A 22,258-nucleotide genomic window follows, 5' to 3' on the forward strand; every position below is an offset into this window, starting at 1 on the left:
CAATGCACCTCACTGAGAAGCCCAACTGGTTCCTGAGGCTGGGGCAGAATCAGACCTGGACTACCAAAAGGCACAAAAGGACAGATTTCTTTGGAGGTCTGCAAACCCCGAAGAGAACAAGAAGAGAACTGTCTCCCTGGCAAGATTCTCAAAACCGTCCACAAGAATTCCTGGAATGAGAGAATGAACAGGGCTTATCCTCAGGAAGCCTCTGAGGTTTCAGGTTCCCTTGGTTCTTCATAAGTTGCTCTAGATGCTCTCAAACATGAGCTTACCCTTTAAAGGATACCAATCTAGATTTCAACCAGGAATTCGCCAACCAATTGCAACGTCAAAGCCACCTCCTGGCTACAGCGGAAGAAGCTTCCGTTCTGGATGAGAGATAGAGGAGATCATAAAGAGCGTTCACTAAAAAAGCCACCGCAGACTCCATCATCACCACCTCATCACTCTCTGTAATCTGCAGTATCCAGAGCAAAAGCGCACGAATCACCATACTGCTGCAGATGGAAACTTGTACCATCAGACCCAAGGCAGAAAAGAGATGCTTCACAGAAGCTCTATCCTTCTATCCTGCAGATCCTTGAGAGCAGTACTGCTCTCCACCTGAACAGTGGTCTGTCTGGTGACTGCTGTGACCAGCACATCTATCCTGGGCAACCAAAACAATTTTTGCACCACGTCCTGGGAACGAGGAAACAGTCTGAGGAAGCTCTTGGCCCCTTTGAGACCATTCTCAAGAGCCTTCCACTCCGCCAACACCATCTCCTCAACCTCCAAATGAAAGGAAAAAGCCCTAGATAACTTTCAGACCCAGGGTCCCAAGCAGAAGGCTTCTTGACCCTAAGATCCTCAAGCCAAAGACAATTAGGGACACCATCTCCTCCCTGGAAAGAGCTGAATCACAGCAGTCTAAGATGGGGAAGATGCTATCTTTCCCCCCCCCCCCTCCTTTTCCATAGTCCCACTACAGGGGCCCATGGGGTCATCAGGGTCCCCAATGGGGGAATGGGCCACAGAAGAGGAAGGAATCAAATATTTAGCCCTCTTGGGGGGAGAACAGACCCTCCCCACTACTGGGCTAGAAGTACCCCGAGAAGATGACTTGTGCTTTGCATCAGATCTCTGCATAGTGCAAACTGCCTGATGCAAAAAGCTTAAGAATTCTAGAGAAAATACACTTTGTGTATAGAGCCGCCCAAAATCAGGCCTTTTAGAAGCCCTGTCCCCCAAAGACAGCACGGGAGGATTTCCAAACTCAACCTCTGTATCACCATGTGACTGCTGCAAGCCCAGCAACAGTGCAGGAATCTGAGTCAAAATGGCCGCCATTCCCACAGAAACTGCAGGGGGCTGATGGTCTCGTCGGCTTCCAGACTCAAAGAGGAAATCACCAAGAAGAACTACTCTGACTGTGAAGGAGGTGCTCTGGCAGTGGCAGGTGCCCGGGAACACTCCCCTGGGACCTCCCCAGGATGCACACAAGCTGAGCACAACAGGCCCAAAGAAGGAAGTCGACTGCCTGTTCCCGCACACATCGCTTGCTGCCCCCTTTATGCATCCACACCGAGGCAATGTACAGCAGCCCCCCCCCCCCCCCCGGAAGACAGAAAAACTTTCCCGCAGCAAAAGGTAACTGGTCGCATTCCCCAGAGGCACTAATCAGCTGACCAGCACACCACAGCTGCTCAGAAATGGCTGCACTGCTGCAGCTGGGTTTTTTGTTTTTTTTTTTAAAAAGCTTTAAAGAGACATGCAGGCAGAAAAGTAACAAAGCCGGGGGGGGGGGGGGGGGGGATGCAGATTGGAAAAGCCTCTCCGCAGTAAACCAGTCAAAAAAAATTATGTTTGTTTTTTATTTAAGGAAAAACCTACCCTCAAAGCCCTTTATGGGCCTTGTTGCTGGCAGACAGGTTCACTTTGCTGGGTGTACCAGTGGCCTGGCCCTCCGCTAAGTCAAAGTGATCTTAGAAATCCTGCTGCATCAGTGTCCTGCCATCTGCTAGAGGCAGAGTATAATGGAGTTTCTCTGTGATGATGTCATGGGGAAAGTCTGTGTGCTCTGTATCTATCTGCTGGTAGGGGGACATAATTCACTGGTTTGGACTGGAATGGTGTAAGCAGGATGAAATGGAATTGTCCATTAGACAGTAGTGCTTCTTAACATCAGGTAGACATCACCACCCAGGTATAAGATTTCAAAACTGCCACAGATCTGTACTCTCTTGACAGGTCTCTTCAGCTTTTCTTAAGCCTACTTACCTAATAGCTTTTCTTAGGCCATTATCATGTGTACCAGAAATGACGAGCGACACCCCTCCTCCTCTCCTGCCTAGATGTTTCATCCCCCATGTCTTCTGAAGGTCCATATTCAAAAGCCATTTAGATGGATCTGAACGGCATACCTGACTATATTCAGCCTTTACTTGGCTAAATTCTAGCCGGCTAGAATTTAGCTAGATAAGTTAGGGGTGATCCGGGGTGAAACTGAGAGGAGTTGAGTTAGCTGGCTAAGTTAACCAGCTAACTCCGATATTCAGAGTTAGCCAGATGACTTAGCCAGCTAAGTCTAGTCTAGTAACAGAGCTGTCCTAAAGCTAGCCAGCTAACTAAGATAGCCAGCTATATTCAATAGTGTGGCTGCACTGTTGAATATGCTTCCAAAATTATCCAGATAAGTTTATCCAGCTAACTTTGCTACCTGGACTGTTGTCTGAATATATACTGGCTGGCACCATCTCCAGGTATGGATACCTAAATATCCATTAGGGAGTCCTGAGACCTTACTTTGGGGACCACTGTATTAAAACATTAAGGACATTACAACTTGTCTCAGGCATTACACATAGTTTACAGATTAAGCATTAAAAAAAAAATCATTTTTAACTGGTAGCCTTTTCTTTTTAAACTTCATTGTGTCACAAGAAATGTGAAATGAGAAACACATGATTTCTTTATTCAGCACAGATGTATTCAGGCAATGAGATGTCAGCTATAGACAAAACACAGTCTGTGCTTTGCATTCCACTCTCACTCTACAGGAACCAAGCTTTGAACAAAGTTCTCCTTGACCAGAAAAAGCAGAGGAAATTAAACACTAAAATCCACTGCAAATTTCTTTGCCTAAAGTCATGTCTCTGTTTCTCACTGTCCAGGTCACAGGCTCTTTGCTTTGGCCCTTTGGGGACACAGAAATTAGGAGCAACAGGAAAGAAGACAGCTTGTGCCAAAATACCGTCCTGGTTATATTAGGATGAAATCTATTCCATCCTTAGCTGCTTAAACATTCAACCCAAAACAGTTATAGCTCTTTTTTTTTTTAATAGCGCTATTACTCTGGCTACTGTTGTCACCAGGCTCTCTATTTCTGTTTAGTTATAAAGCTTGGTTCATATAGAGTTACAAAAAAAAAAAAATACTAAACAACCTTACCCCATCCTCCCAAAAATAACACACACATTAACAGGTCATGTGAAAATGGCAATACTTTGTCATCACTTTTACACCTTCACTGCCTGATATCGATTTCTCCATCTCCATCCCTGATGTAATGTAAAGGTTCTATGGAGCCAGCCAGGCCAATACAATAAAGCCATGCGAAAAACGGGTGCTCAGTGTTGATAGAATATTTAAATGCCAAGGAGGTGCTAAGGACAAACGTGTGCCCAGGAGAGGTGGCTGTCAGGGGTTAGGAAAACGGATGCTCTATTTTACGAGCGTCCGTTTTCCTAACCTGTGCACAACTCTGGGCAGGCGTTAATTTCTAAGTGTACAAATGAGCTGATTGGGCTCACATCTTTTTTTTGTATCTGGGACGAATAACTAATAGCCTCATCAACATGCATTTGCATGTGATAAGCGCTATTAGTTTCGCGTTTTGGACGCACCAATCCCCTTATAGCATCAGGGTTTGTGGATGCCCAACCACGGGTTAAACAGTGCGCTCAGCTGACCGCGCTGTATTGTATCGGCCTGAGTGTGTTTCAGCTTTAATAGTTAATGGTGTGGACAGCACCCGTCCTCCCCCCTCCCTCCCTACTTTTGCTGCAGCCGTGCCAGTGCTCCTCCAAGGACCTTACCGGACTTTCTCCAGCAACTGATTGTACTGATGAAGTTCCGATGTGATGTGTCCCAGGAGTTTCTTGTCCTCCCGATTCAGTTTCATCTCCGGCACGTGGCCATCAAAATACTTGTGCACAAACATACCAGCTCTGCGAAAAAAGTTACAAAAAATATATACATTTTTACATACACATAAAAGAATAGTCATCTTTCTACTGTCTCTTGTAATTAGAGAAAATAATTGTGATTTTTGTCAGAGATAAAAAATAAACCAGTCTCCAAAAACTCTGTAGCCACTAAAATCACTTACAGTGATCCGTCTCTATACACCTGAGGCCTCTGTCTATTAAAGGTCATGGGGAAAACATATTCAGCAGAATCTTCTTGAGGCTAGAACTGGGAAAAAGGATCAAGCCTTTCCACCCCAACTCTTGTTGACAACCGAAGAATCACCAAGCTCGGCATTTGCTCTCGATGCCCTCAAATCCACCTGAGGTATACCCCCCACCTCATCTGGGACATTGCTTCTCTCGACAAATCCCACTTGCTGCACACTTCCACCCCAGATACATGAGAAGCTGACAGAACCATGAAATGTTATTCCATCAACCGGAACACCTGCTGAACCTCCAAGGAAACTGCTTGGCTCTTGGAACCTCCTTGCAGATTTCTGTACAAAACCACTGTCACGGAGAGAACTCTCAATACCCAGCCGCGAACCAACAGTAGATAAAAGAAAATTGGTTCTTACCTGATAATTTTCGTTCTTGTAGTACCACGGATCAGTCCAGACTCCTGGGTTTTGCCCCCTCCATCTAGCAGATGGAGACAGAAGTTTACAAACCAAAACTCCGCCTATATCTAGGCTGGTGCCACCTACAGTCTGGCAGTATTACTTACTTGCTTCATTGTGAGGACTTTGCACTTCCTGCACCTGAACCAGAGTTGTCTCAGGATGGGGTCTGACCACCCTGAAAGGACTGACTCTAGGTCTGAACTCTGGCTGCCTTTGAGGCTCCAAAGCTTCTTTAGTTTGGCGAAATCTCTTATTGGTCCAAAACCATGCCCGAGCAGAAATAATTGTCTGCCCTTTGGCTTGTCTTCCAGTAGGTTTTGCACTTTGGACTCTCCCAGATGCTTCATTATCTGCTCCAAATCTTCTCTGAACAAGAGCCTGCCCTTAAATGGAAGAGCACCCAGTTGAGATTTGGACCAAACATCCTCTGACGAATTTCTAAACCAGAGTAATCTCCTGATCGACACTGCAGACATCATGATCCTGGAAGATGTCCTGATCAGATCATATAAGGCATCCGCCCCAAATACCACAGCCGCTTCTAAATGCTCAGCATGCTGGGTTGCAACTCCTGATATAGCCTACTTCTCCTGTAAGAGCTGGACCTAACGCAAACAAGCCTTTGTATAAAACTGCTGCAAACTGCAGCCCTTATGCCCAGAGCCAAGACCTCAAAGATTCTCTTGATGGGAGCCTCCAACTTACAATTTTGCACATCTCTTAAAATAGCAGACCCCGCTACAGAATGGTGGTCTTCTTGGCGACCGCCGACACTGAAGTATCTTTAGAAAGAGCTAAAACTCCGTCTCCTTTGGCAACAGATAGAGCTTCGCCATAGCCCTTCCAACCCTTAAGCCAGATTCAGGAGTATCCCAGACATGCGGAATCAAAGGCCAGAGCTCTTTTCTGCAGAAAAGGCACACCACCTTGGGATCAGCCCCTTCGGCCACCAGAACCTCCTCTGGGGGCTCTACCCAGATTGGCTGCATCAGGCATTGTGCCTGTTCTCATGAAATTCCCCGTTGGTATTCTGAAAGACCCAAAATCTGCTGAATGCTTCTTTTGGCGCGCATGGGTCCCCTTCATCGACAGAGGATTCACAGTAGACCGCGACTGGAATCTAGAGTAAACCCCTGTTGCTTTCCTAGCTAAATAGGCCTTCTGCATAAGCAACACACATTCTGCAGAAAAAGCCTGGGATTCATCAACACAGAGTTCCTGGGGAAAAATCCTCCATATCAGAGCCTCCCCGACCAAGGGGAAAATCCTCCAGATCAGAGTCTCCCCGGCCCTCCCTGGTGCAGACCACAGCAGGAGACAGAGGCGGTGGGGATCTCCCTGCCTTTCCCGGCTGACGCAGAAGGCCCTACCATAGAAGATAATATTGCCACTGTTCCCGCGCTGACAGGGAAACCTTCTGTGACAGGCCCGGACCCTTCAAAGCAGAAGTAGCTTGAGACCGAGCGGCTGGCACTCCTGAAGTGCCTTTGCTCCTTGAAACAACTGGAACACAAGCCCGTGTGATTTAAACGCGAATGTAATCCTCCATAAGCATGGCAGGCCTTGCTGCGCGCCATCGCCATGTGGCCCGGAGACGTGCGCCACCATATACTACTGCCGCCTTCACCTTGGGAAGAGATGCAGATATCCACCCTGCACCCCTGATGGCAAAAGGAAAATGGCCACTACCCAAAATGATACGAGGAACAAAATTCTCCCTTTCCCCCCCCCCCCCCCCAACAGCAACTTTAGCAACCCAGCCCAGGAGAAAAAAGTAACATGGGATACTTTCCTGTTCCACTGGGCTTGCAATGCAGAGCTGCCAGCAGGTCCTAAAGCTGCCTCATGGCAGGGATGAGGAATCTGGCCTACCAGATGTCTACCCCACAGACTTCAGGTTACCAACCCCTTGCTCATCTACCGCAAACCAGGGGGGGATGGCCCTACTAGGACCTCACAGCCCCCCCCCCCCCCCCGAGAGGATCCAGAAGTCTTCTTTCTTCCTCTAATTTTTTTCCTCTCTCCAGACTGCAGTTTTTGCACGCTGGAGACAGAGAAATACTGAGGGACTGAAGGTGGCACACTAGGTTAAATGGCAGTGTCAGTAAAACTGTCTCCATCTGCTAGCAGGGATGCAAAACCCAGGAGTTTGGACTGCTCTGGGGTATGAACAGAAACTCCCACTTTTCTGAGGGGTCGTAGTCCCCATCCTTATCCATTGGAGGCTCCAATGATAGATCTCGTTCTCCGTAGGAGTTCACAGATCTGTCCTATTCACCATTGGTGCGTTGTTTACCGCTGGGAGTACTTAGGGGTGCTCTACACCCCCTTGGGGGGGGGGGGGGGATACTTTGCAGAGGACCCCTTCCTTTTAAAGCAATTTATTGCATTAACAGCACAAATTCACTTGACAATAATGCTTTCCTTGACCCCTCCTGGGCCTTCTCGATGTCCTGCACGATGGGGGAAAAATGGAGAGGAGAGGCAGGCCCCTCCCCTGATCCTCCCTGCACTGCAGGAATAGACTCTAAAATGACCATGATTCCTGCTCTGCCTGGAAAAACAGTATTGCCAGCCTCAACTGATCGGGTAGGCTTTCTCCCCTCCGGGGCCACTCACTGATACTGAGTTGTTTTCCCTGCCATTGGCCATTGGCCACACAGCACTGAATCACTTGGGAGAAGGTGAGCAAATTCTAACTCGTAGCAATGTTTTATGATATTTAATATCCACTGGTTGGAGGTTATCCGGGCCCACGCCTCATAGAAACAGGATAACCGAACGCCTATCCTCGAAATCAAGGGATGGGCCAGCTGAATCTCATTGCGAAGACTTAGAGCCCAGGGGTGCCTGACCGACCCCATCTCGCAAAGTTCTGCGGCCCTGAAAGGAATTAGACCAAGACTGGGACCTCCCCGAAGAATGCCTCTGATTTGAAGATGGAGGCCTGCTCTGCCAGTAGCGTCTCTGCCCCCAAAAATGGGAGCGGGTCGGAAAAAAAACCTTGAGGGTTTTGGTCTATCCTCCGGAAGTTTGTGCACCTTGTTATCGCCCAGAGACTTAATGAGCTGCTCCAAATCTTCACCAAAGAGGAATTTTCCCTTGAAAGGAAGAGCGCTCAACCGAGCCTTGGAAGAAACGATCGCTGACCAGTTGCGCAACCACAATAGCCTCCTTGCTGCCACGGCGGACACCATCGTCTTGGAGGAAGTACAGAGAAGATTATATAAGGTGTCAGCCCCATACGCCACAGCCGCCTCCAGGCATTCCGCCTGCACGGATTCCTGAGGTGGAAGGTATTGGGTACTCAGCAACTGCTGGACCCAGTGGAGACCCGCTCGGAGCATAAAGCTACTGCAAACGGCAGCCTAGATACCAAGCACCGAAACTTCAAATATCCATTTCAGATGCACTTCCAATTTCCTATCCTGGAGATCCTTCAACGCCACCGCACCGCTACGGGGATCATGGTCCGCTTCGTCACCGCCAACACAGAGGCACTGAAGTCAGGCTAACTGGTCTGTAGTTTCCAGGATCGCCCCTGGAGTCCTTTTTAAATATTGGGGTTACATTAGCCACCCTCCAGTCTTCAGGTACAATGGATGATTTTAATGATGGTTACAAATTTTTTCTAATAGGTCTGTAATTTCATTTTTTAGTTCCTTCAGAACCCTAGGGTGTATACCATCCGGTCCAGGTGATTTACTACTCTTCAGTTTGTCAATCAGGCCTACCACATCTTCTAGATTCACCGTGATTTGGTTCAGTCCATCTGAATCATTACCCATGAAAACCTTCTCCAGTACGGGTATCTCCCCAACATTCTCTTCAGTAAACACCAAAGCAAAGAAATCATTTAATCTTTCCGCAATGGCCTTATCTTCTCCAATTGCCCCTTTAACCCCTCGATCATCTAACGTCCAACTGACTCAAAATAGCCACTGTTCCCATGCTCGGCGGGAACGGGTCGGCCCTCGCCTCGTGGTTGGCTGATCGCTTGCCCACACCACGGGACCGTGATCCAGATGCTAGTCTTGCCCCAGATGCGCCCTCCCTGCCAGGGAGGCAATACAGACAGAGCCCCGTACAGGAAAGCTGCAAAGCAGACTCCCCACACACCACATAACGCGTCAGACGCAACATCAAACAGGCTGGGGGGGGCAGCAGATTGGACTCTCAATAGTACCGACGGAGGTTAATACAGCCACGGAGCTCCCCAGCAGCAAAAGAGGGGACCAAATCTAACCTCCACGGCTCCGAACGCTGCTGCACTCCTGCTTTTGTTTTTTCCTCCAGCTGCAGGAAAACTATTACAAGAGAAGGCTCACAGACCTGTCCGAATCCGGGCTGTGACCAAGGGGGAGGGTACTGGACTACTGATATCACCCCAGAAGCCTCACCAGACCAAGGAGCTATGCGGAGCAACCAGCCCCAGCTCCACACGACCTGCGACCAGGAGGGATAGTCCCACTAGGGCCTGTCTACTGCCTGGGAGGTATGTCCCTGAAAAGCTTGCTTGATTTGAGTAGTAAAATCAACTTTGGTTTTTTTCAAATTGAAGAAATGGTCAAAGACAGCAGGTTTTACACCACCTCCATCTGCTGGAGACAGAGAAATACTGAAGAGATGCAGGTGGCACACCAGGTTAAGAGGGGGTGCTCTTCAAGTTTTTCTCTGTCTCCATCTGCTGGAAGGGAGGCAAAACCTAGCAGTCTGGACTGATCCAGGTACACACAGAGAACAGCTGTTGCCTCTTTCTGATCTTGCTCCTCATGCAAAAAATTAGTACAGTTGCAATATTAAATCCCATGGTCTAGTGCCCTTGGTAAAGGTTAACTCTTTAGCAGTGATAAGGGAAGTGACCAAAGATCGAGTAGGATCTGCAGTAACACAATGAACAGGGCAATTGTGTGAATCCTTAGTTACAAACAGCTGCTATGTTCCCATGTTGTTTGTAGGATAGTGACAGAGTCTCCCAAAGGAAAACATCATTGACCACACAGGAAGGCAGCTCAATGCAGTGTTAGCACAGCCCCTAACCTACCCCCGCACCTGTTCACAAAGTTCCCCAGGTTGTTGAGGAGCTCAGAGTTGTTCTTGAGCATCAGATCGTTCCAGGAGAAGGCACTGTCCTGCCCCTCAGGGCGCACAAACAAAAGATAGAAACGCCAGATATCTGCGGGAATCCCCGTATCCTGGGCCATGTCCCCGAAGACCCCCACACCACGGCTCTTCGAGAACTTTCCATCCTCGTAGTTCAGGTATTCTGCCAGAAATTAAAAAAAAAAATTCAAAAACCGTAATCTTCAATATAAATAGTTAAATGTATTTTGTCTAGACTAGAGTGACTACATAGCTCTAGGTGAAAAGGGACAGGCTGAGACAATCCTGGCTAAATTCCCATTGCATGCAGGGGAATGTAGTTCCTGCCTTTAAGAAAATTAGAGCTACAAGTCAGACCACGGGTCCATCAAGCCCAGTATCCTGTCACTAGTCTAATGAACAAATTATCCAAAAGTGTGGTCTGGAAAGCTTATGTATAGTATTATCTCTGCAAAATTTTTATATTGGTGCAATAAATAGTATCACAGCCTAAAATGAACCCAGATACAATAGGTATGGAGGTAACATATTAAATGATGGCAGATAAAGACTAAACGGCCATCCAGCCTGCTCAGCATTGCTTATGGTAGTAACTACTACTCCATGAAGATTACCCCCATGCCCTCTGTTAAGGGTAGCAACTGCCGCTCTGTGCAGATTAGGTGTAACATTTCTACATGGGAGTAAAGAGGCCGATGTAATAAGGTGCGCTGAAGCTGCCACGGGTTTGTACGTGCATTTTCCTGCGCAAAACCCTGTACGGGGAAGTAATAAGGTATTTGTGTGCGGGAAAAAAGCGCGTACGAACGTGCTCATAGACCCACGGTTTTTCCCGTGCGAATGTATGCTAACGGTATGCAAAGGAGATTTATTTTTATTTAGAAACTTTTTTATACCGTCGTTTAGTGATGCACCATCACAACAGTTTACATTTAGGCACGAAAAAGGTTTGGTTTGGTATCTAAATTATCCATAGGGTGCCAATATTTACGGTGATTAGCTAATCATAGGCAATGCAGGGAGCCGCTCTAGTGCGGGATATTTAATGCAGGTTTTTTTACCGCTATGGTCAGGGCACAAGTGTCAGCGCCGACTAGGGGGGCCTATGTCAGCGTCTGAGCATCCTGAAAACCACCTAGCTGAGCGCCTAACTCGGCGTCCGAGTGCCAGCTTAGCTAGGCGCTTTTCTGGGAGTCAGAATGGCCAGCTTAAGGTGTTTCCCTAGGCACCCGATCACATAGATATGCAAGCGACTAAGCACCTAGCTGAGCGCCCAAATGGCAAGGTATGCTAGGTGCCTTTCTGGGCACCCAATCATGCAGATTTTCTACCACGAACAGAAGAGCCTGGCTGAACCCCTATCTTGGCTTCAAAGTGGCCAGGATAGCAAAGCGCTTTTCACGGCGTCCGAGGTAGGCACTTCCCTGGGCGGACAGATACACGGCCTGAAGAGCTGCAAGATTGTTGTGAATTAGCATCCATGAAAATATTTGCCCTGTTTTCTGCAGACAGTTATTGGAAATATTTTAAAATACTTTCCAGGGTCATGCTTTCACTTAATAGGGTGACCCGTTCACTCGCTTTTATGCACGGATTATCGGTGTGGGTTTTGAGCGCGGATGCGGCCGCTTATTACATCGGTCCTGTATCACGCTTAGGTACACCCATTTTTCCATACTTCCGTGGATTTCTGCAATCAAGTCACTTGCATTTTTTTTTTTTACATCCCACGAAGCGTCAGCTGCAGAGTGATCAAAACCCACGCACATAACAAGGGCCTGTTTTGCTGCGGGTCTTATTACATCGGCCCCAAAGTTTGTATAGGTTACCCTATTTCTTCATCACCATCCTCTAGTTTCTAGGGATCCACAGTGTTTATCCCATGCCCTTTTGAATTCAGCAGAGTTTCTTACCTGTAAAGGAAAATTAGTTTCTTACCTGATAATTTTCGTTCCTGTAGTACCACGGATCAGTCCAGACACCTGGGTAGTGACTCCGCACCAGCAGATGGAGACGGAGCAAGACTTGACGGGCTCCCTACATCTAGTAAGGTGCCACCCACAGCCCCTCGGTCTTACGTAATGTCAAAGCAAATGAAGTGCCCGACTAACTAACTATAACACGACCTTCAAAACAGGCCAATTCAACAACACATCCAACTGGGAGAACTGCCAGAACCAGAGGCGAACGGCATGCTTCCGAACTTGAATAAAAGAGAACTAGAATCCAACCAAGCGGACTCTCTGTCGCTTCAGCGCAATCTGAAATCAGAACATACGGGCGGGAGCCTGGACTGATCCGTGGTACTACAGGAACGAAAATTATCAGGTAAGAAACTAATTTTCCTTTCCCTGTACGTACCCGGATCAGCCCAGACACCTGGGATGTACCAGAGCTAATTTCCAAGGGTGGGAGCAGAGAGTCCCGCACGCAGAACACTCTCCCAAAACCCCTAGCATCAGCCGCCTGGACATCAAGCTGGTAATGTCTAGAAAAAGTATGCAGCAACTTCCACGTCGCCGCCCTGCAGATCTCTTGCGGGGACACCTGAGAGGCCTCCGCCCAAGACGTAGCGTGTGACTGAGTCGAATGAGCCCGAAGGCCCCTGGGAGCCGATTTGCCCCATAAAAGATACGCCGATCCAATAGCCTCCTTGAGCCAACGCGCAATCGTGGCCCGAGAGGCAGCTGCACCCCTCCGTGATCCAGAGCACAAAACAAACAGGTGGTCAAACTCGGAAGGGATTCGTCACTGCCAGGTAACGGAGGAGGACCCTGCGAACATCGAGTTTTCTCAACTCCTTTGACCCCTTTTCAGGCTGGTCCCCACTCGGAAAAGCAGGAAGCTCAATCGACTGATTCATGTGAAACGCCGATACCACCTTTGGCAAAAAGGACGGCACCGTTCTCAAGGAAACCCCAGACTCCGATATACGCAAAAAGGGTTCTCTACAGGACAGAGCCTGTAACTCCGAGACTCGTCTAGCTGACGCAATCGCGACCAGAAAAACCGTCTTCAACGTAAGGTTCTTCAGCGTCGCCCGTTTCAGAGGCTCAAACTGCGCTGCACAGAGAGCTGACAGCACCCAGTTCAGGTTCCAGGACGGACAAGGGTTCCGTACCGGCGGGCGCAAGTGCTTAGCCCCCCGGAGAAAACGCGCCACATCTGGATGGAGTGCCAAGGACACCCCTTGGATCTTTCCTCTTAGACACCCAAGAGCAGCTACCTGAACCCTAAGAGTATTACAGGACAGTCCTTTAGAAAGACCTTCCTGGAGAAAAGCAAGGACCTCGGGCACGGACGGCAGGATAGGGTTCACCTTGCGAGATCTGCACCAGTCCTCAAAAACCGCCCAAACCCGAACGTAGGTTAAAGACGTAGACTGTTTCCTAGCTCTCAACAAGGTAGCCACCACCGCATCCGAGTATCCTTTAGACTTCAGACGTGTCCTCTCAAAAGCCATGCCGCGAGACAAAAGTGATCCGCATCCTCCAAACAAACGGGTCCTTGTCGAAGAAGAATCTCGTCCCCGCGAAACCGAAGAGGAGGTTCCGTCGCCAGCTGTAGAAGATCTGCGAACCACGGCTGCCTTGGCCACTCCGGCGCCACCAAGATCACCTCTGGATGCAACTCTATCCGGCGAAGCACCTTGCCTATCAGGGGCCAAGGAGGGAAGACATACAGCAACACGTCCGTGGGCCAGGGGAGCACCAACGCGTCGACGCCTTCCGCCCCTCGCTCCCTTCGCCGACTGAAAAACCGCGGAGCCTTCGCGTTCAGAGCGGTGGCCATTAGATCCATGCGTGGTCGTCCCCACCTGTCGCAGATGAGGCGATAAGCTACGTCTGGCAATTCCCATTCTCCTGGGTCCAGACAATGTCGGCTGAGAAAGTCCGCTTGGATGTTGTCTACTCCGGCGATGTGGGACGCCGCGATGCTGCTGAGATTCTGTTCCGCCCAGCGCATCAGACGGCTCGCTTCCTCCGCCACCTGTTGGCTTCTTGTCCCGCCTTGTCGATTGATGTAGGCCACCGTGGTCGCATTGTCGGACAGCACCCGGACTGCCTGTCCCTGTATCCACGGACGGAAGGCTTGCAACGCCAGCACTACGGCTCTGGTTTCTAACCGATTGATGGACCACCGTGACTGCTGTCTTGACCACTGCCCCTGAACCGAGTGTCCCCGACAGACCGCTCCCCAGCCAGAGAGACTGGTGTCCGTCGTAACCACTGTCCAGCTGGGCATGAGCAGAGAGACTCCGCATGTCAAGTGGTCGGAAAGAAGCCACCACTTCAGGCTCGTTCTGGCTCGGTCCGTGAGGGGAAGAGGACGATAAAATTCTTCCGATGCTGGTTTCCAGCGGGAGAGTAAGGCAGATTGCAACGGTCGCAGATGAGCAAAAGCCCAGGGAACCAAGGCGAGCGTTGATGCCATAGATCCCAAGACCATCAGGTAATCGCACACTAGTGGACACTGCAGTGACAACAGGCGCCTCACCTGCCCCTGCAACTTGACCACTCTCTCCTGGGATAGGGAGACCTTGCCCCTCTCCGTGTCGAACAGGGCCCCCAGATACTCCAACCTCTGGGTAGGCTCCAATCGACTCTTGGCGAGATTGATCACCCAGCCGAGGGACCACAACAGCTGCACCACCCTGGACACCGCCTGCCGGCACGGAACCTCAGACTTGGCCCAGATGAGCCAATCGTCCAAGTAAGGGTGTACCAAGAGACCTTCCCTCCTGAGCTGGGCAGCCACCACCACCATGACTTTGGTAAAGGTGCGCAGGGCCGTGGCGAGTCCGAAGGGGAGAGCCCTGAACTGATAGTGTCTGCCCAGGATGCAAAACCTCAAGAATTTGTGATGGGCCAGCTGGATCCCGATGTGCAGGTACGCCTCCGTCAAGTCCAGAGATGCTAGAAACTCGCCCGGCCGAACCGCAGCCACCACCGAGCGAATCGTTTCCATTTTGAAACGTGGAACGCGAAGACACCTGTTGATCCCTTTTAAGTCTAAAATGGGTCGGAACGTCCCCTCTTTCTTTGGAACCACGAAGTAAATGGAGTACCTCCCCCGGCGATGCTGTCCCGGGGGTACGGGAGTAATGGCACCCAGGGCTTCCAAGCGCCGGAGGGTTGCCCTTACCGCCGCGCTCTTTGCTAACCCTTTGCATGGAGATACGAGGAACTTGTCCGCTGGCAGACGTGCAAAATCTAAAGCGTAACCGTGTCTCATCACGCTGAGGAACCACTGGTCTGAAGTTATCTTGGTCCATTCCTCGAAAAACAATGCTAGCCTTGCTCCCACGTTTGGGATGAGATCCAGAGGCTGCAGCGAGGAATGGACCCTCCTCGTATCATTGGGCCGACTTGGGACCCGGTCCCGACGAGGCCCCTCCCGACCTTCTTCCCTCGAAAGGACTGGGACCCATGAAGAGGACCTAGTAGAGCCGGACCGGTAGGAAGGCCCGGACCCGGACGATCTCTGCAGACGCTGCCGTCTGTTTCCTCGGAAACGACTTCTCGCTGAAAAGGAGGTTCTAGGCCTGGGCCTGTCCTCTGGTAGCTTAAATGCCTTGTTCTCCCCGAGGAACTGCATCAGGTCGTCCAGCTGTTTTCCGAATAATAGCTTCCCTTTAAAAGGCAAGGAGCCCAGGTGAGCCTTGGAAGACCCGTCCACCGCCCAGTTTCGAAGCCAGAGAAGGCGGCGCACCGAGACTGCTGACACCATGGCTCTGGCCGATGTCCGCAACAGATCATGCATCGCATCCGCACTGTAAGCGATCATCGCCTCCAGGTGATCCGCCTGCGATGACTCCCCTTCAGAGAGACCTGCATTCGCCTGTAGATTCTGGGCCCAGTGCAGCCCAGCCCGCAGCGCAAAATTACTGCAAATGGCCGCCCGGACCCCCAGGGCGGATACCTCGAAGACCTTCTTGAGTTGCACCTCCAGCTTCCTATCTTGAATATCCTTGAGTGCTGTGGCCCCCGTGACCGGAATGGTGGACCTCTTCGTTACCGCCGACACCGCTGCATCCACACGAGGGAGGCGAAGAAGTTCCAAAACTTCCTCTGGCAGAGGATACAGCTTGTCCATGGCCTTACTCACCTTCAGACCTAGTTCCGGGGTATCCCATTCACGAAAAAGGATATCGGAGGCTGAGAAGTGGAACGGAAAGGCCACCGGCGGGCCGGCAAGGCCCAGTAGCACCGGATCCATATTTGCCCCCTGACGGGACTCCACCGGTGGGGCCTCGACACCGAGTTCCTGGAGAATGGCCGGAATGAGGGGGGACAGCTCCTCCCTCCTAAACAGGCGCACGACCTTTGGATCATCCCCATCCGTCGCCTGTGCTCCTTTGCCGGCTCCCGGCTGAGCTGGTCCCTCTTCATCGGGCCCCGCAGGCCCCCCTGGGACCCCTGCGACTGTGTCCTCCTCCTCCTCCGAGGTAGACTCTGAGCTCGAGTCCTGCGGGGCTCCCCGCATAGGCCGCTTTTCCCTCGGTGGGTCCTTCAGCGCCCGATCCTGGGCCGCCCTCTTCTGGGGCCGAGAGCGATCCTCCCTGCCCCCCGAGGACTTAGATTTCCCCAGCTTCTTCCTGGTCCTTTTGTATTTGACTAACTTGCGGAGCAATAAACGAAAATCCGCTGAAAAGGAATCCTCCGTGTCAGAGGAGACGTCCTCCACACTGAGGTCCCCCGAGCCAGGCCCCCCCGGGGCTTCCCCCCCGGGGTCCCGAAGCTGCGGTGACAGAGGAGGAGGCTGGCCGCCATTACAGGCCCACCTCGTGGCTTCCCTGACTGTCTGCAAGATGGCCACCGTTCCCGCGCTAAGCCCGAGGACGGCCCCCCTGACCGACCTCCGATTACCCCTCGCTTCCGGACACGCAATTCGCGCAGACTCCCGCGCACGGACCTACACGCGCGGCACGCCGCTCCCCTCGGCATCCCCAACACGTCGCTTCAGAACCGGCCGAAGGAGAGGTAAGCTACAAATTAAAATTCACCACCACCCCCACCCCCCCTCCCGCGAACGACGCGATCGCGGAGACAGCGAGAGAGAGACGGCGCGGCAAGAACAAGTCCTGCAAAACAAAAACTTTTTTTTTTTTTTTTTTTTTTTTTTTTTTTTTTACTTATGCCGCTGGCCCGGGTCCTGAAAACAGTCTGCTCCAGCGGGGGTGAGTGAACCGGGCTCCCCGGTGTCACCCCCGACGCTGCGGCCAGTGAAGGCCGGGTCCTCGACCCTCAGCAGCGGCCTCAACCAGGGGGGGATGGCCCTTCAGGACCTTCCCAAACCCCCTGGGAAGCATCCACCGACAGAAGCCTTTTCTTCTTAAACAGATCTTTTTTTTTTTTTTTAAAGTTTCCCTGACTAACTATACCAAGTACCCCAGGGATCCCAGAGACTGTGGGTGGACCTGCCCCATCTGCTGGAGACAGAGAAAGACTGAGGGGCTGTGGGTGGCACCTTTCTATATGTAGGGAGCCCGACAAGTCTTGCTCTGTCTCCATCTGCTGGTGCGGAGTCACTACCCAGGTGTCTGGACTGATCCGGGTACGTACAGGGAACAGGTGTTCTCCTAGGACAGCAGGATGTTAGTCCTTACACACAGGTGACATCAGATGGAGCCCGGCACAGAAAACTTATGTCAAATTTTCTAGAAACTTTGACTGGCACATTGAGCATACCCAGTATGCTACTATCCACGCAGGGTCCCTCTTCAGTCTCGTAACATAGAATTACAAAAAAAAAAAAAAAGCATAGGAGAAACCCAACTCCGTAGAGTGGCAGGTGGGTTTTGTGAGGACTAACATCCTGCATTTCCTGAACTAAACTGAACCTATTCCATTATCAACCAGTCACCCAGACTTTGCCTTAATCATGGTAATTAACATCCCTACCTCATAAGGGCAATTCATCAATGCTATAAGCACATTGACTGGCATATATGTTCTTTCTATTTAAACCCCTGCTTCTTTTCTCCGATCCAAGTTACTTTATTCCCTTGTTTTATTGTAACTGCATTCCTTAGCCTTCTCTTGTTTTATGTTTTTTACTACTATTATTATTATTATTATTTATTACTAAATGTTATTTATTGACTTTGTTCCCCATCCACTTGTTATTTGTAAACCGACATGATGCGATATTTATCGCGAATGCCGGTATAGAAAAACTTAAAATAAATAAATAAATAACATCCTGCTGTCCTAGGAGAACACCTATTACAGGTAAGCAACTCTGCTTTTTCCTAAGACAATCAGGATGGTAGTCCTCACACATGGGTGAATCCCTAGCTACAGGATGTTCCCAAACACAAGCAGAACCAACAGGCACCAAACCAGATGCCAATGGGCACAACAACATAGGTGCTGTTGGTAACAGCGGGAAACAGCCTGAACCCGAAGAAAGGGCCCTAGGTAGGAAGAGTTGGGTTCTACAGCTGGAAGAGATTCTGGAGGACAGATTGGCTGAGGCTGCTATCGTGTCGGCCATCCCTGTCCAAACAGTAATGAACAGCAAAAGTGTGGAGGAAACTTAACATCGCCGCCTTGCAGATCTCAGAGATGGGGACCACTCTCAGGTGGGTCACTGAAGCCGCCATGGCTCTGACAGAATGAGTCTTGACATGGCCCCCAAGATGCAGTCCTGCTTGCGCATAGCAGAAGGAGATGCAATCCGCCAGCCTGTTAGACAGGGTTTGCTTGGTAACCACAACTTCCAATCTGTTCTTATCAAACGAAATGAAGAGTTGTGTGGCCTGCTGTCCATTCCAGGAAGAAGGAAGGCCAAGGCTCTCTCGCAATCAAAGTTGCGCAGAGATTGTTTGCCCTAGTGCGAATGAAGCCTGGGAAAAAAAGGTGGGCAGGACGGTTGACTGGTTCAAATGGAAATCCATCACCACCTTAGGCAGGAATTTAGGGTGTACATGCAGAACCATCCTATCTTGAAAAAACTTCGTGTATGATGGGTATGTCACCATTGCCTGAAGCTCACTGACCCGGAGCGCAGAAGTGACTGTGACCAAAAACATGACCATGCAGGTCAGGTACTTCAGGTCACAGGTGCGCAGTGGCTCAAAAGGATCCTTCATGAGATGAGCCGACACCACTTTAAGGTCCCAGGATACAGCAGGAGGACACAGAGGAGGCTTTAATTGAAGCAAAGCTTGCATGAAATGTCCCTGGTGGTAGGCCTCGATGGCACTCAGATGCACCCTGACAGAGCTGGTCTTCAAGCCAGCATCCGATAGGTGTAGCAGGTATGTAGAGCAGGAGAACGGATGTAACCCATGACGCTCACACTACAGGACAAACCTTCTACACTTCAAGCCATAAGACTTCCTAGTGGAAGGCTTCCTGGAAGTTACCAGGTCAAGGGGCTGCAAAATTAGCCTCTCAACATCCAGGCCATTAGGGACAATGCCCTGAGGTTGGGATGGCACAGCCTGCCCTGATCCTGTATAACAAGGTTGGGGGAGGTCCCCAGACCAATCAGGTCCCTGATAGAGAGATCCCGCAGAAGCGGGAACCAGATCAGCCTCTGCCAATGAGGTGCTATGAGGATCATGGTTCCCTTGTCCTGCTGGCGCTTCTTGAGTGTCTTCACCACCAGAGGAAGCGGAAGATACGCGTACAGAAGGCCCCTACCCCAATTGTGAGAAAAGGCATCTGTGGCTGGTTTGCCGTCCCCCCTTATCAGGGAACACAAGTCCCTCAACCTTGCTGTTCCAGGGGGAGGCGAAGAGATCCATGTCTGGAGTTCTCCAGTGGCAGAAGATCTGGTCCACCACTGCCAGATTCAGAGACCACTCGAAAGGTCGGAAGGCCCGACTCAGGCAGTCTGCCACCACATTCTCCGTCCCCGCAAGATACACAGCTCAGCCATGACCAAATCAGAACCACTTCCTGACATCGGAGGAACGATCCCATACCTCCCTGTTTGTTGATGTACCACATTGCCACCTGGTTGTCGGTCTGGATCAGAACCTTCTTGTTGTACAAGTGATCCCAGAATGCCCAGTGCACATAATGAATCGCTTCAAAGCTCCAGGAAGTTGATCTGGCACTAAGCTTCTAAAGCAGACTTACAGGCCCTGCATCTGGAGGCCCTCTACATGGGCATCCCACCCCAGGGTTGACGCATCCATGGCGAGTAGAACCTGGGAAGGGGGAGACTGGAAAGGAACCCCTTGCTCCAAAGTGGGCATGTTCTTCCACCAAGACAAGGATGCCTGGAGAGGCGGAGTAACAATGCACATATGGAGGACCTGGGTGGCCTGCTGCCATTGGGACCGTAGGGTCCATTGGGCCTTGCGCATATGCAAGCAAGTCAAGGATTTAACAGACAGTGACTGCCATGTGACCCAGAAGATGGAGCATGATGAGGACCGAGACCTGCTGGCTCTGGCGAACCAGACCTACAAGGGATACTTGTGCAATCATCTGATCGCAGGGCAGATAGGCTCTGGCCTGAGCCATGACCAGCCGGGCGCCGATGAAGCTCAACTGCGGCGATGGGGTCAGATGGGACTTCAGGTAGTTGATGACAAACCTGAGTGACTCCCAACACCCGAATGGTCAAGTGCAGAGACTGAACCGCCCCCTCCTGGGTGGCGCTTTTGACCAGCCAGTCATCCAAGTAGGGGAGAACCTGCATTCCTAGACAGCAGAGGTATGCGCTCCCACCACTGCCAGGCACTTGGTGAAATACGAGGGGCCGAGGCAAGGCCAAACTGCAATACCCTGTATTGGAAATGCCTCTTGTCCATGATAAAGCGAGGATTTACCAGAGGCACGGATATGGGGTGTTTTCAAATTCTAAGGAGTAACTCCTTGGAGATCTCATGCACGGGAATAGCCACCACTTCCTCTGGGGCATCGATAAACTGGAGAACCTCCAGCATCTTATGTCTGGCATCCTCTTCCATTAGAAGCTGAAACGGGATGGTTTCTGCCATGGACCGGACAAACCTAGCAAAAGTCAAGTCCTCAGGCAGGGACTGGCAGCGCTCCTCTGGAGGAGACGAGTCTAAGGGAAGATTCCCTGAGTCATCGTATGAATATTCGGAGGCATCATCCACCCCATGGGTCATGGGGGCATCTTCCTCACTAAAATCAACCGGAGACACTGGTGGGAGACCCTACCCAGGCCCCTTGGCTTAGGCACAGAAGGCACCACAAGCACCGAAGCCCCCAAAGGACCCAGAACCGGACTGGGGAATGCCGGTTGAGGAACCAAGGGCCTTGGCAGTGCCACAGGCTGCGCTGGGTGTTCCTCAGAGGAGGAATTCACATTGGGAATTGCACTGGACGAAGGAGGCAACAGTGGCCGCCGGGGAATTGAGGGATCCCCGGGTACCAGCAGTGGCTGGTGGGAAGGATGCCAAGAAGAAGAGTGAAGCGCTCCAGCAGCAGTGCCAATATCAAGGGTGCAGGCTCTGGCACCGGTGGAAGCAGAGGCGGTGCTGGTGGCTTGATGCCCTGCAGGGCTTGGACCACCACCAACTGCACCCTGCGGTCCAACCTCCTGAAAGTCTGCAGAGGACAAGATGGATGGAGGAGGAGGGGGGCGTGTCACCAGATCTCTCTCAGAGCTCTGAAGGAGATCGGTGCCCAGCACCAGCATTTGTGGAGAATGCCTGGGAATCCTGGGTTCAATGGAGGATGGCGCCTCCTCTCCGCAGGGTCACTTTGGGGGCATTATAGCTAGTGCCTGTGCTGACCCAAGCCTGGTGCCATACGAAGACAGCGACCGGTGACTATGCTTCTGGGTCTTCCCTCTGTGCTTGGCCCGGTCTTTCCCCGGTGCCAAGGAAGATGGAGATGATCCCGATACCCTGGAGTGCAAAGACACCAATGATGGATGATCTCTGGCCCCTCTCCAGAGGGGGCCCCAGTGGGTGAGCGAACAGCGAAGGCTCTGTATCCATCAGTTCCCCGTGGCCTCGACACTGGAGTCAAAGGTTCAGATTTCTTGGGACCGAAGAGCTTTTCCATTTTATCTAGATGAGTGCAACAGCCTTTGAAGGCCATTTGGTCGCAAAAACAACACCCCTGATATTGTGCAATGCCCCCAGGCAAAGGATACAAACTTCATGCAGATCCGTGAGGGACATGGTCCGTGGACACTGGGGGCATCGACGAAAACCCAACGCCATTACAAAAAAGACCCAGCAATGGCCACCGAGAATGAAACACACTGGGAATTAACTGTACAAAAGGGAGAAAACTTGTCGCGTAGGAAGAGGGACCCCGGTGCAGGAAAAGTCAGAACTGACCGATGAAATCACTT

At 51.0% G+C, this 22,258-nt stretch overlaps 1 protein-coding gene across 1 annotated transcript in view; it reads right to left on the bottom strand.

Moving 5' to 3' along the window:
- MARS (methionyl-tRNA synthetase) overlaps positions 1-22,258 on the bottom strand; it is a 143,033-nt gene that overhangs the window by 43,307 nt on the left and 77,468 nt on the right. The window contains exons 15-16 of the mRNA XM_029594591.1: positions 9,911-10,124; positions 4,080-4,211 (exon numbers count right to left, since the gene is read on the bottom strand). Of these exons, the coding sequence (XP_029450451.1) occupies positions 4,080-4,211; positions 9,911-10,124 (346 nt within the window). The remainder of the gene's footprint in view (positions 1-4,079; positions 4,212-9,910; positions 10,125-22,258) is intronic.

Source organism: Rhinatrema bivittatum, chromosome 3 (assembly GCF_901001135.1).
Source record: "Rhinatrema bivittatum chromosome 3, aRhiBiv1.1, whole genome shotgun sequence".
NCBI classification, from domain to species: domain Eukaryota; kingdom Metazoa; phylum Chordata; class Amphibia; order Gymnophiona; family Rhinatrematidae; genus Rhinatrema; species Rhinatrema bivittatum.